Source organism: Gobio gobio (genome assembly GCF_949357685.1).
Source record: "Gobio gobio genome assembly, chromosome: 14".
Classification (NCBI taxonomy): Eukaryota; Metazoa; Chordata; class Actinopteri; order Cypriniformes; family Gobionidae; genus Gobio; species Gobio gobio.
The window spans coordinates 23,236,289-23,250,756 of NC_137107.1; the positions used below are offsets into that span (position 1 = coordinate 23,236,289).

Sequence of the window (14,468 nt, forward strand, 5' to 3'; positions counted from 1 at the left end):
AAAGAAACCCTGTGTGTGTGTGTGTGCGTGCGTGCGTGCGTGCGTGCGTGTGTACTCAGTGTGAGATAGTGTGAGATACTCATGTTATTATATGGTCTAATGAAAATCAAATTTACAAGACTTTTAAAAATATTTTTTATACTATGCTATAAAGGTATCGAATAGTTATCGCATTGAGAGAAGAAGAAGAAAAAAGCTTTGACCCCGACGTGATTTGAACACGCAACCTTCTGATCTGGAGTCAGACGCGCTACCGTTGCGCCACGAGGTCTTGTGGTTTTCTTGTCATTGTTCATTACATTACTATGAAACAATTCAACAATTTGGTCATTTGTTATCTTTTATTAATGGGGGGTTATGTATTTTGGGGTATATACTGATACTAAAACATTTCTTTATTGCAATTTGTCACCACACAAAAAACAAGCTGTTTTTGTTTCTCAAAGATGTTAATTAAAATATATAATTTAAAGACGGTAAGGTATGTATTCTTTTATTATAAAACCGGAAACAAATATATATTGCACAAAGAAGTCACATTGTTTGAAAATCGTATGCGATTTGACAGGGATATTTGAATGAGACTAGTTTTCTACTATTGATTTCACGTTCACGAACGTGTCCCTGGTGGTCTAGTGGTTAGGATTCGGCGCTCTCACCGCCGCGGCCCGGGTTCGATTCCCGGTCAGGGAACATCAGTTTTTGTTTTCACGATTACACCAGTTGTTATAATACAATTCCTCCCTAATATTTGAACTTCATTTGTCAGAAATAAATCTTAAACGAACATAATTATCTGATGATCAAATTTACTCTTACAATGCATTTAAATTCAACGTCGAAGTAAAGCCTAGCTAGCTTATGCAGACTACATAGCTGCACAACATTTTCACAAAGAGATATCTATGGTTTCACACGCCACTTTATAACACACAACTCGGCAGAATTAAAATAACCATAAACACCAATGACATCCGAAAGAGAGCCTAGCCTCCTCACGCACGCGATTGGCTGACGTGAGATAATATGATAAAGTTCCATCAGTGCACTCGGTTCAGAACTTCAGCCTCAGTAGTGGGACGGTAAGTTGGTGCAATTTTACTTGCGCATTCATTGTCTTTCGTGTTGTTTTTTACTGATCGTGTCATGTTACTGCGCTTAACAAGCATGTTACACCGATGAGAAGAAAATCACTAAACTTTGTTATTATCTAATGAGATTTAGGCTACTTTAAAGTGCATTAAGTCGGTGATATCAAATCATGTTTAAGCTTTTTAAAATAGAAAAAAGTGTGAATTATATCGTGTTGCTTTAGTTTTTAGGTGGAATATAGCCTAGTAGTTTATTTTGGCAAATGATGTATATTTACAATTCAAATATGAAATGCCGTTTTTCTCACCTCTATATGCAAATATTGGCAAATAACGACCATAATAGTGTTAACATCTTCTAAAGATCACGATGAGGGCTTAAAAATAAAGGAGTAAAATACGAAAGCATATGTCCTATAAAGAAAAAAGAAAACAAAATAGATTTAATAACATAATGACATAACATACTACATACCTTTTTTTGCCATGCTGTTTTGAAAATGTAATTATTAAAGTGTTACATTTCAGATATCTTGTATCAAACTCTGCTAGCTGCTAGCTTATCATTGGATAATATTTGAATATTCCATATACATCCACAAAAATAATGTTCCTATTGTTTTCCTTTCACGCCTTGCTTCTGCTTTCCAATTTGTGTTTCCTTCTTCATTTGCAAATTATTTTGCTATGTTTCCTTCTAATTTTTATTTCAAATGGACTACAAAGTCATCTCAAGTCCTTGTGATTTAATGGAAGCCATGCTTTCATTTCAGCAGTTTTGAACTCTTGTGAGTGTGTTTATTGAAAAGGTCTGGCTGTTTTCGACTCAGTATGATTTCCATTCACAGGCCTCACCTTTTAATGCTTGGGAACTCTATGCTGAGAAATGGATGGCTTTCATGTGACCATTCGAACCTCAGCATCTTCTCTCTCAGGAACGTATGGCAGCGTTTGGATCTCTTTGGTTGGTACTCTGTGTGAGAGCCCTCCGGTAAGAGTGGAACAGCGTCTCTTGCCAGACTCAGTAAGATATTTGCCTTTTTTGAGGAGAAATCACATGGCTCTGAATGCAGATGGAATAAAGAAAGTTAACAGTACATGTTTAACAGTTTCAAAATACAATGCAATCATAACCGCATACGCCCATACAGTTTCAGAAATTAACGTTTTTATTAAGGAACAATACGTGGCTTTTATTTTCATGGAGGTATATTATTTTTGAACCACATTAACATAGTGCCTATTTATGTCAAAAACTAAAAAGCCTCATTAATATCAAATACAGGAGTAGTTGTAAATAACTACACTAAAAGTTCAAAAGTTTGACTTGATATATTATATATATATGTGTGTGTGTGTGTGTGTGTGTGTGTGTGTGTGTGTGTGTGTGTGTGTGTGTGTGTGTGTGTGTGTGTGTGTGTGTGTGTGTGTGTGTGTGTGTGTGTGTGTGTGTGTGTGTGTGTGTGTGTTTATATATATATACACAACATATATATACACTCTAAAAAAAAGGTTCTATATGGCACCAAAAAGGGTTCTTAGCTCGTAATCATAGGGGAACCTTTTTTAGTGCTATTTAGCACCAATTAGGGTGCTTCAGTGGTTCTTCAGAGGTGATATAGCTATATAGCACCTTAGTCAAAGAACCAGTGAAGAACCACTGAAGCACCAAAATTGGTGCTATATAGCACTAAAAAAGGTTCCCTATGATTACGAGCCAAGAACCATTTTTGGTGCCATATAGAACCTTTTTTTTAGTAAAAACAGCAAAATTGTGAAATATATTACAATTTAAATTAACCTTTAAATTTGAAATTTTGTCAAACGATTAATCGCACCCAAAATAAAAGTTTTGTTTGGGTAACACTTTAGATTACAGCCCGGAAAGTACTGCATAAGTAAAGCAACAGCGTAACTTTCAGTAATTATAGTGTAACCAGAGCCATTGAAAAACAGAGTTACCACACTCCCATAGACCTCCATAGGAACTGAGGAATGCGGAAGTAAAGCATGTCATGGAGCGACCAATAGTTCCAAACATCCAATAGTTCCAGCATTGAACCCCATTCATTTCAGTGTATCTCAAGCACATTCGCTGGAAAATTGATGAAATTACTGCATATTTTGAGATTTTTATGGCATTAGTTGACCTCTCAGGAATATTAATAGAAGTGGTATTTTTATGAAGCGCGTAATAGTTAATGTTTATTGTTATATAAGACTCTAACTGCAGTTAGATAACGTGAGCAACACTGCAACAGCTACTATATCCAGATGCTATCTTTAATATTTCAACAGTTTTTAGTTTCTCTGAGATCTTTCTGTCGAATGCGTTTCTATGAAGTCAGCCCAATCAAGGAATACCGTATAACGCCTATGAATAATGAATATGAATAACGCCTGGATAAAAAGAGTTGCAATAAATTTGTTTGCCCTGTTTTTTTTAAACACTATTTAAAACTTCTTTCTTGGGTTAAATTCTGGATATGCTATATGATAATTCTACATGAACCACGTGGCGGCGAGATCAAAGAGTGTCGCAACGCTCTTTTTCTATGGCTCTGAGTGTAACTATAAAGTATGTATGTGTAGATATAAGGGAACAATATGTAATATTTGGGGAATAAAGGGGTAACTATCTTGTCTGGCTATCACCAGACCAAGCTCAATTTAAGATTGAACATTGGTAGGGTGGGGAGTCTGCTATGTATTTTCTACTGCACAAGATGGTGTGATAGAAGGTGTGATAAACAAGGTGTGATAGAAGGTGTGATAAACGAGCATAAATTAATTGACTCTGTACACAATTGGATAGTCCTTAAACCAATCAGATCACAAGAGGCGTGATAAACGAGCATAATTCAGATGACTCTCTATGCAATTGGATAGTCCTTCAACCAATCAGACCACAAGAGGCGTGATCAACGGGCAACGACCCATCGTAATAGCGCGCCAGGTGGATAAGCCAGTCTGTGAAAAGTGTAATGGAAGCAGTAGAAATGAATGTACCGGTTTCCAGACTGAGTTGCAGGGCGAAATCAAATCGCCGGCAGATCAGGCTGGGTTTACCCAGTCTAGTAAATCAGGAAAATTAACAAATTATTTATACTGTAAGTATTTTTTTAATTAAGGGGTAATTATCCATGTTGTTACAGGGTAAGTGGTGCTTGTTATTCCGTGTAGTTACAGGGTAAGTATGAATCTACGGGCTGTAAATTAAAGTTGTCCTTGTTCCCCTTTTGTTTCATGTAGTTACAGGGTAAGTACAATAAACAACACACACAAAATCTGATATCACTCGGAAACATTTATTTAAAAAAAATTATGCTGTGAATTCACTTTACTTACGCGGTACATTGTGTATGGCATTGTGTATTACAAATATTATTGGCTCTTTGACAAATAGCTGTTGTTCCTCTTTTGTAAGTCGGTTTGGATAAAAACATCTGCTAAATTCATAAATGTAAATTTAAATAATCTAAAAAAAAAACATACTGTATAGTATCTAACAGCTACAGGTCACTCCAGTTCCTGCTGAGGCACTTTAACCCATACTAAACCCAACTAGATTTTGCCTAGCATGTAATATGTCAAATGTCATTCTCTTTGGCAGCAGTCTTTCGGACTGTGACCCCATAGTAAATTAATCTTTCACAAATGCATGCAAATGTGTTTTTCTGTTTGAGACAGGCCTGTACAGTTGTCATCAAGCCTGAAAAGGAAGTTGGCGTGGTGGTTCTGTTGAGACTCCGTCTCGAGGCTCAACCTGGCTTTCCGGACTTGGACTGGCACTGTCGGGATGTGCAGGTGAGACGGAGTTCTGAGGATCCTGAGATGGAGGTTTTTCCTTGTCATAAATGGATCCGGACGGCAGATAGTTACGTTGAGCTTCGGAATGAGAAAGGTGAGTTGTGTCTGTTTCTTTTCTTTTTTTTCTTTCTTTAATTATTTTCGTTACCTCGAATCAAATTATCTCAATCTTTCCCACAATGCCTTTAGTCTGTCTGAAAAAGGAGGAAACAGTAGCAATCCTAACCGATCACAGGGAGAGGGATCTCCAACATAAACGACAGTTTATCAGGTAAAACATTTTTTACACATCAATTTGAGCTGCACGATTCTGGATAAGTTGTTGTAAATTGTTTCAAACAGAGATCACAATTCTTCCTCGTGTCAGAATAGGTAACTAAACAAAATAACATGTAATTTACAAGGTTCTGACAAAATGTTAATTGCTTCAGTCTATTTACAGTGTTTAATTAATTTAAATACTTATTTCACTACTGGATTTATCGTCTTTTTTGAATTAATCTTTTGACTGAAAGTTTCAATGGCAAATACATTTTTGACAGTCACTTGTCGCCACCTACTGGTGTAATGATGTAATCAATACAATAGTTATTTGAAGCACCAAGTTACTTTCAAAAGGTGATTTGCTCTATTATGATCGCTTACGTTGACATCAGTGTTTATATCCGAACTATACAATTTTTTTTGTATAATTTCGATTTGAGTATTTACAACACGAAAATAACAAATCAGGGCCCTATTTGAACGATCTGAGCGAGTGGTCTGAAGCGCATGGCGCAGGTGCACGATCGTGTCTGAATCCACTTTTGCTATTTTTACGACAGAAAAAAGGGTCGGCATGGTCGAAAAGTGTTGTACGTAGTCTCGTAATGAGTCATGGGTGTGTCATCTCCCATTCCCTTTAAAAGCCAGTTGAGCTTGCACCATGGCGGATTCGCTATTTACATGGCCGAATTTGAGAGCGGAAAGACTGAATGCTTCTCCAGCGAGGAATCTTTTTATTTTTAATGTTTAGCATGTTTGTGCTGCACGTTCCTGTGTGTGTAATAAGCAGAGTGTACGCGCGGTGTGCACCTGCCTATAGGCGCATATTACTAACGCGTCCTTTAAATAACACAAAAAATACTGCGTTTTCAGATGCGTCAAAATAGCAATGCGCCTGAACACCTGGTTTTCAGACAGCACACCCATGGACGAACAGATTTAAACATGGCGCTGGACGTGAAAATGATAACTGTCAGACTGAAATTAGCAAAAAACACTCACGCGACGCCTGTCGTCACTTTGCGCCGGGTGTATGAAAGGGCCCACTGTGTGGTTGAAAAGACCACTGTGTGGTTTGTGAAGCTGTTTCATACCTATACATGATAACTGATCTCCCTGGGTCAGCCCCAGAGCAGATTTGAATGCTCTGGTGTGATTTTGTCAAAGTTTTAGTGGACACAGGAGAATCATTGTAATTTATCGTGTGATCATGTTGGTGTTTGAATTCGAGATTGCGATCATTTAACAATTATGCGTGTAGCTGTACTTCTCTATCCATCTTTTTTTATTAGTTTAATAAAGAAGTTGTTTTTTGTCTGTAGGTGGGGCACATTTGTTGAAGGTGGTCCTCACTGTGTAGACATGTCCAGTGTGACAGCTCTTGGACTCAACTTGAGTTACAGCCGTCAACGGTATGGTTTCACTTTTTTAAAGCTACACTACAAACTACTTTGATACAGGGCCGTAACCACCATAGACATTGAGGGGGACAAGTCCCCCCCAATAATTAGAAATGGCCAAATTGTCCCCCCCAATATTAGAAATTCTTGCACTGCTCTGCTGCACTTCATTATGCAGCGCTCTGTATGTTGTTGTTACGATGACAAAAAGGTTTAAAAGTTAAATTTTAGTCTGGTTTGCCTCAGTGGTCTAACAGCGCTCGTCAATGTCAAAATGACTGAGATGGCCAATCAAATCAAAGTAGGCGGGGTTTACGTTCTCCTTTGGCTCTTCACACAGACAAGCGTCAAATCTATCGCTTAATGCCGTTTTATTGAAGAAGAAGAAAAAAAACTATATGAGAGCGGATTAGAACCTGGAACCTTAGACACGGTTTACAAACATTCTACCACCAGATCACTAGGGAATTCAAACGTAACCAGCAGATCTATGTATTCATTCACTAATATGAAGAATCTTGTGACTAATAATATATGTTACGCAAATTAAGGCAAATATTGTTTGCAAATAGCCCCAAAAGGGTTCTGTTTCTTTATGCTTTATAAAAAAAAAATTAAAAAATGAGCCCCCCCCCCAATGTTCAAGACATGGTTACGGCCTTGGTTTGATATTAATTCAATGTTATGTCGTCTAAAATTAACAGTGGGATATTGTCACTCTTTTTGTCTGTCAGCCCAGTTTACAATGTGCACTACATAAAGGGTTTTATTGAAAGAAGAACATCTTGGAGCAGCCTGAAAGAACTTGAGACATTCTTCCTTTTCAATGGACGGGAGAACAGAATTGCCAGTATGCCAAACAAATAAATTGCATTTTACAAAAAATAAAACTAATTAAATTTAAATGCAAAAATAAATATTAATGTCTGTCTGTCTGTCTGTCTGTCTGTCTGTCTGTCTGTCTGTCTGTCTGTCTGTCTGTCTGTCTGTCTGTCTGTCTGTCTATCTATCTATCTATCTATCTATCTATCTATCTATCTATCTATCTATCTATCTATCTATCTATCTATCTAGTAGTGGTCTAAAGTTTGGAAACAGTAGTATTTTAATGCTTTTGAAAGAAGTCTCTTATGCTCATCAAGCCTGCCTTTATTTGATCAAAAATAAAGAAGAAAAAAACAGTAATATTGTGAAATATTACAATTTAAAATAATTGTTATTTGCAAATTAATTTTAAAATGTTTTAATATACTTTAAAATATCATTTATTTCTGTGATGTCAAAGCTGAATTTTCAGCATCGTTACTCCAGTCTTCAGTGTCACATGATCCTTCAGAAATCATTCTAATATGCTGATTTATTATCAATGTTGTAAAAAAAAATTGGGGATTCATTTATGAATAAAAAGTTAAAAAGAACAGCATTTATTCAAAATAGAAATCTTTTCTAACAATATAAATCTTTTTAAACTTTTTATTCATCAAAGAATCCTGAAAAAGGATCACAGGTTAAAAAAATAATAAGCAGCACAATTGTTTACAACATTGATAATAAATCAGCAAATTCAGCATATTAGAAGGATTTCTGAAGGATCGTGTGACACGGAAGACTGTAATGAGTAATGATGCTTTTGAAAATTCAGCGTTGCCATCACAGGAATTAATGATATTTTAAAGTTTATTAAAAACAAAAACTAATAATAATGTTTCACAATATTATAGTTTTTTTCTGTATGTTTGATTAAATAAATGCAGGCTTGATGAACATATATATGATTTTTTTTTTGCTGTGCATTTTTCTCATAGGATATGTTCAGGCTCACTGGCAAGAGGATGCGTTCTTTGGATATCAGTGCCTCAATGGTTGCAATCCTTTGTGTATCAGACAGATCCATAGCCTGCCACCTAACCTGTCTGTCACTTCAGAGATGGTCAGAGCTTTTCTACCAGAGGACTCATCATTGGAGCAGGAGATGGAGGTTTGTTTGTGTTCAAGTGTAAATTTCTTGGCATTTGTATTTGTCACTTTGTGACATAATTGTCATTGTTTATAACTTTGTATTTTCCACAGAGAGGACATGTGTATCTTCTGGATTATGAAGTGCTTGATCAGCTGCCTGCTAATGTTGTCAATGAGAAACAGACCTACTTGTCTGCTCCCTTATGTTTGCTGCATTACAACAGACATGGAGAACTAAAGCCCATTGCCATACAAGTATGGTTTTATAGCTTTTTATTGTAATAGTCATCAATCTGTGATTTTTATTGACCAAATGAAAACTGAAATTTGAAACGTAATATTTCAGCTTCAACAGGCTCCTGGTCCACAGAATCCTGTTTTCCTGCCCTCTGATGCTGCACCGGATTGGTTGTTAGCAAAGATGTGGGTCCGCAATTCAGATTTCCTGGTCCATCAACTACTTTCCCATTTCTTGCGCACTCATCTTTTAGGAGAGGTGTGCTGTACCGCCACACTCAGGCAGCTGCCGGAGATTCATCCTCTACACCAGGTAGAAACAGACAATGCTCAACCCAAAGATACAGAACAAATTAATTCATCTTCTCTGCAGAAGAGTTATTTACAGAAAGTTGAAATCATTTTCCATTTATTTTTTATGCTGTGTGAAAAATGTGTTTCAATTATTCTACACATATTCACACCCAGATACTTGAGTTCCACTGGAAGTGTGTGACATCTAATTATTTTTCTTGTGGTGTAAGAACAAGTTTTTTTATGAAAAGGAACACTATGGAAGCCCATCTGCCACATAAGAAAGAAATGCTATGGTAATGACAGAAGTCATAATCATTGCATAAAAGACAAAATTATGGAAAGACACAATTTAAAGACATATAATGCTTTGGTAAATTATAATTATGACATGCTAGGTCAGATTTATGCAATAAAAAGTCATTACACAAAAAGTATAAATTTTTGTCATTGACTTTATGTAATGAATATGACCTTTTAGATCATGATTTTGACTTTTTATGCCAATTTAGACTGTTTTTTTATTATTTATATTTTATTTTATTATTTTATAAATGATCATTTTCAAAGCATGATTTATTTTCTTATGTGGCAGAAATGGGCTTCCATATAGTACTTTTTGCCATAATTTCAACTTGTGCCATAATTCTGACTTTTTATCTCTTAATTATGTCCTAATAGCTCTTTTATTTAATTATTTAATCTCTTTTTTTATTTAATCTATATTTTAATTATGATCTACCAAATCATGTTTATTGTAGAAATGGGCTCCCATAAACCCAAAACAATCAAGGGTTTTTCTCTCGATAAAAGCATGTATGATATAGATAATTCATTAGACACTAAAATAAAATTAATTTCACCCTCATTTTGTTTTAGCTTGCCGTTCCGGGCTTCTGTGGTTCATTTATAATTTTAATGCTTTAAAGTGTTGGGCCTCAACATGATTGCACTTGAGAGTGAGTGTTTGATTTCTTTAACTAAACGTATAAATTGTGCCTTTGTTTTTCAGCTCCTGATGCCTCATATCCGCAGCACACTTCAGATTAACATTCAGGCTAGAGCAACTCTTCTGGCCACAAAAGGTGTTTTTGACAAGGTTGGTGTGTTTATTATCTACAGTTTACTCTGTGAAGGAAGTAAAAGACAGAATATATTTTTACCTTCTCATTTAGTTTAATTTTGTAAAGTTTCTGATTCTGTTCTCTATAGTCAATAGCCTGTGGTCTGAAAGCAATTCCACTGCTGATTGCTCGAGGAGCACACCGTCTCCGCTACAGCACAATGTGTGTGCCAGATGACATAAAAGAGAGAGGGCTAGATGCACTGCCTATCTCTTATTATGCACAAGATGCTCTCAGGGTCTGGGATGCTCTACACAGGTACATCCTCAGCATTCAGCATTATCTGAATCTGCGTCTTTAGGTTTGAAGTGAGCACATGATTTGCCTTTCCCATTCAGGTTTGTTGCTGGCTGGATTCGTTTGTATTACTGTAACGATGAGGACGTCCAGCATGACTGCGAACTACAAAACTGGATTAAAGAGATCTTCACAGAGGGATTCCTCGGCCTCACTCACTTAGGTTTGTGGGGGAATGATAGATATACCCTGTTAAAAAAAAAAACAGCATATGCTGGTTAGGTATGTTTTGAAGCATGGCAGATGGTTTGAGCTGGTTTAAACTGGTCAAGTGCTGGTCCTGAGCAACTAGCTCCAGCTCAGGACCAGCTTAAACCACCTCATGACCAACTAGGGACCAGCATAAACCAGCTCAAACCAGCTGCCATGCTTCATACATCATATTTTTTATTAATTAATAAATGTATAGCTTGAAAAATATATTTCAATTTTTTTTAAATTAAGATTACATTTATAAATGTTCAAAACCATATGAAACCAACATGAATACAAAGATTAGGCTTCTAAGAACTTTTTAACATATTTTAAACTAGATTTTTAAGAGATTCTTTATCGTGAACACTTTTACATGTCACTTTTACTATCCATTTTCTTCGTCTATTCTTCATAGCGATGATAAAATGCCTAAAATGATCTTTGCTTTACCTTCATATCATGTTCTCCAGGAGTCCCACAGTCATTTCAGACCGCAGCCGAAATGTGCAAGTTTGTTACCATGGTGATCTTCTCCTGCTCAGCACTTCATGCAGCTGTGAACTTCTCTCAGGTATGCTCAGTTATTAATAAATGGAGGTTCTCCGGAACAGCATATTATGTCAACTTAGCTAATTCAAATGTACTAAAATATTTTTTCTCCTTCTTAAACCCATCTACAATCCACATTTAGTTGGATTTTAACCTTTGGATACCGAACAGTCCAGCAGCCATGTCACGCCCCCCTTCTCAGACTAAAAACTTAGTGACTGAGGAGGAGCTTTTCTCCTTCCTTCCGGAGGTGAACTCCTCTTGCCACGTCCTTAGTGTCCTATCTCTACTGTCACAGCCTGCCATTGACTTTGTGAGTGTTAACACTGGCCTGTACTGTATATTTACTTTTGGATGCCGATGTGATGTTCATGTTGCCATTACTTCCTCTATAGGTACCCTTGTGCCATTATAATGAGTGGTACTTCCGCAGTGGTGCAACCGTCAAGCTTGTGGAGGAGGTCCAGAGAGAGCTGAAGATGATAGCAAAAGACATCGCTGACAGGAACAGCCAGCTGGTGGTGCCCTATCCTTACATGTCTCCAGACTACATTGAGAACAGTGTGACTATTTGAGTTCCCTGTCCAGTGGAATCATGAATTGAAAAATCAGAGCGTAACTGTTAGGCCTCTTGTTTACATTGCAACAACCTGGTGTTCATTTGCCATAGTTTATCTGCAACTGCAATTACAAAATGTATCCTCAATGATATGTATTAAATTTGGGTCTGGGTTTTAAAAGTTGGATATTTTAGGCTTGCTTAAGAGTCAACTTTGCTGTTTATTACAGGTTCCTATGATGAATACATGCATCATTCATTTTCCTAAGAAAACGCAAATAAATAAAGATAATGCCAAAAAAAGGTTTTAGTCTGTTTGTCACTGATTAAATTGTTTTATTAACAAAGTTTCGTAGAAACATGTTCAAATATAATATAGGCACCAGCGGAGGCCTAAATACAGTATATACATAGCCGACTCACCTACGTTCCTCAACAGTTTTCTGCATCCCTCCACCACCCGACTCCTCACTCTCGGCTGGTTACTGTCCTAGCCAGGGATACGGGGGGAGTACTCTAGGTTTGGGCCAAATTCCGAGCTCGGAGCCCTACCCTCGGGTAGCTCGAGTTCTGAAATGTAACTTTGGCTTGTGTGATTTCCGTTCTATTGCCAAAGGGACAATATGCGTTCACCATCTCGTACAACAACACTCCTAGAGCCCAGAAATGTGTTGGGACGGCGTGGAATGGAGATTCTGTGAAGACTTCAGGTGGGCAGTAATCCTGTAAGCAAGACATTTGCACATTGTTGAGCAATTTTTTCAAAGCATCAAATAATCAGAAAGTCACTACATCTAGGTTTCCACGCTCCAAAAATACTCACCACGGTATATTTTGCTCTCGTAGCCATCACCACTAAGTAGCTGACCGCAGCCAAGGTCTATCAACTTGAGCTCGAACGTGTTTGTCTTCACCAGGAAATTCTGTGCATGAACGTCATTCTGAAAAACGCCATGCTCGATGCAGTGTTGTACTGCCAGCACAGCCTGTCGCATGATGACCTGTGCTGTTGTTTCATCCAGTGGAGGATCACGAATGATGAAGTCCAGCAAGCTCTCGCAGGGTTCAGGGAACTCCATTATGAGGTTGAATGTCCGAGGATGTTCAAACCAGTTGTATGACGTAGGGGTTTATGGGTTCTTGCCTCATCATTAGCAGCAGCGCCACTTCAGTAACGAGAGGTTTGGGATGCCCAGGCTAGAGAAAAGTAGTAGACAGAAGGTTAGCTGGGTAAAAATCTGAAGAAAACATATCATGTTTAAATGGACTTTTCTTTGATCTTTATAGATACGATCATTAGAGCCTTTCCAGGTTTACTGATCTATTACATTTACACCTAATGCTTCCTACAGGTGTATTGACTACAGTAATAAACAACAAATACACATTCAACTTTTGACCAATTTACAATATCAAGATAACAATCATTGTCAATCTTGCGCATCGGTTTGATGGCCACCTGGGGAAAAAAACTGTTCAATAACAGTAACAGTATTCAAGCGCCTGACTTTGCACATAACATTTACGATTTGAGCATCTAAGTATTAACCCATCTGTACTAAATATGTTTTGATGCACGCAAGAGCAAAAATGTTTGTACATTTCAGCAAGATTGCTTTACCTTTTTGCCATCAAATTTCCGTGTTCCCTTGAACACTCTTCCGAACCCTCCGGATCCAATCATCTCTCCCACGTCTCAAAGGAGTCTGAAAAACAAAATATGAAAAATATATGAGCTTGCTAGATCCTTTCTTTTATATTAAAGATATCAGTGCAAACAAGACAATAATATACTGTTTAAAACAATTGAGAAATAATGTCTGCAGACCATTATTTGGCTTGACGCCGGAGTGATCTGGATCAGGTGATGATGGACCAGGATCGGGCTCTGGCTCCAGATCCGCTGGAGGAACAAAAGGCTCCACAACATCCTCAGCACTGAGACAACAGCAGAGGAACGAGCGCTTCATAGCCTTACACATGTTCCTGAGGAAAGAACGAATTCCTTTCCTCTTCTTACATTCTTCTGAAATGAAGAAAACAAAACTGAATTATTAGAAACATCTCTGACGTTAAATTAGGCAATGATATAATGACATAACTTACATTTTACTGTTAAATCCAGAAAGAAAATTTCAGCAAAAGGAAATTAAATGTGATTGTACTGTAGCTAACTGTCTGACGCATGAAATAGCAAAATCTCCATCTGTACACTTTACACTGCCCAGCTTTATTTCAGTCTCACCTGTTGAGCTCTCGTTCAATGATGAAACCTCCATAACCCAGCGGGCACCTTGATGTCAATTTGACGTCAAATATGAGTCAAGACTTGACCAATATACTGTACACACCATTTTAAATTCAGTTTGGACAGCAATTTCTTCCAGTGTTAATTAGGTGAAAATCGGAAGTTAATCCCACACTAAAATTGATTTTATGGATATGTTGGCAAAAAATTTTGACGTTCAATTTACATCAAATCAATGTCATGTTTTAGACATCAAATTGATGTCATATTGACATCACATTGATATCAATATTTAGTAATTATTTTTCTTTAAGTTTAAGTATTTTTTCTTAACTGAGGCCTCGAAACACGTCCATTTGGCATTTCCTTTCGAACTGTGTTGGATTTGTAACATATTTTACATGAATCAATGTTTTAAAATCGTTGTGTTTGCAAAAACAA

The 14,468-nt window shown here is 37.1% G+C and overlaps 1 protein-coding gene across 2 annotated transcripts; it reads left to right on the plus strand.

Annotated features, from left to right (window-relative positions):
• The first annotated feature begins 1,018 nt into the window (after positions 1-1,018).
• Positions 1,019-12,075, plus strand: LOC307136983 (polyunsaturated fatty acid lipoxygenase ALOX8). 2 transcript variants are annotated; one of them, XM_079834399.1, is made up of 15 exons: positions 1,019-1,082; positions 1,940-2,115; positions 4,782-4,995; positions 5,091-5,172; positions 6,488-6,577; positions 7,300-7,415; positions 8,371-8,543; positions 8,636-8,779; positions 8,871-9,074; positions 10,068-10,154; positions 10,268-10,437; positions 10,518-10,639; positions 11,142-11,242; positions 11,363-11,533; positions 11,616-12,075. In XM_079834399.1, exons 2-15 carry the CDS (start codon positions 1,978-1,980, stop codon positions 11,793-11,795), a joined length of 1,992 nt encoding a protein of 663 aa, XP_079690525.1. In that variant the 5' UTR covers positions 1,019-1,082; positions 1,940-1,977; the 3' UTR covers positions 11,796-12,075. The 2 variants fall into 2 exon arrangements, with proteins under 2 accessions (XP_079690525.1, XP_079690526.1); XM_079834400.1 differs by having other exon boundaries at positions 1,046-1,082; positions 1,940-2,082.
• Positions 12,076-14,468: the final 2,393 nt, after the last annotated feature.

Excerpts from the sequence above, each read along its gene's own strand:
- LOC307136983 (XM_079834399.1), top strand. The coding sequence starts at position 1,978 with ATGGATGGCTTTCATGTGACCATTCGAACCTCAGCATCTTCTCTCTCA. Across the intron at positions 9,075-10,067 it reads AGATTCATCCTCTACACCAG|CTCCTGATGCCTCATATCCG; the intron begins GTAGAAACAGAC and ends TTTGTTTTTCAG. Across the intron at positions 11,534-11,615 it reads CACAGCCTGCCATTGACTTT|GTACCCTTGTGCCATTATAA; the intron begins GTGAGTGTTAAC and ends CTTCCTCTATAG.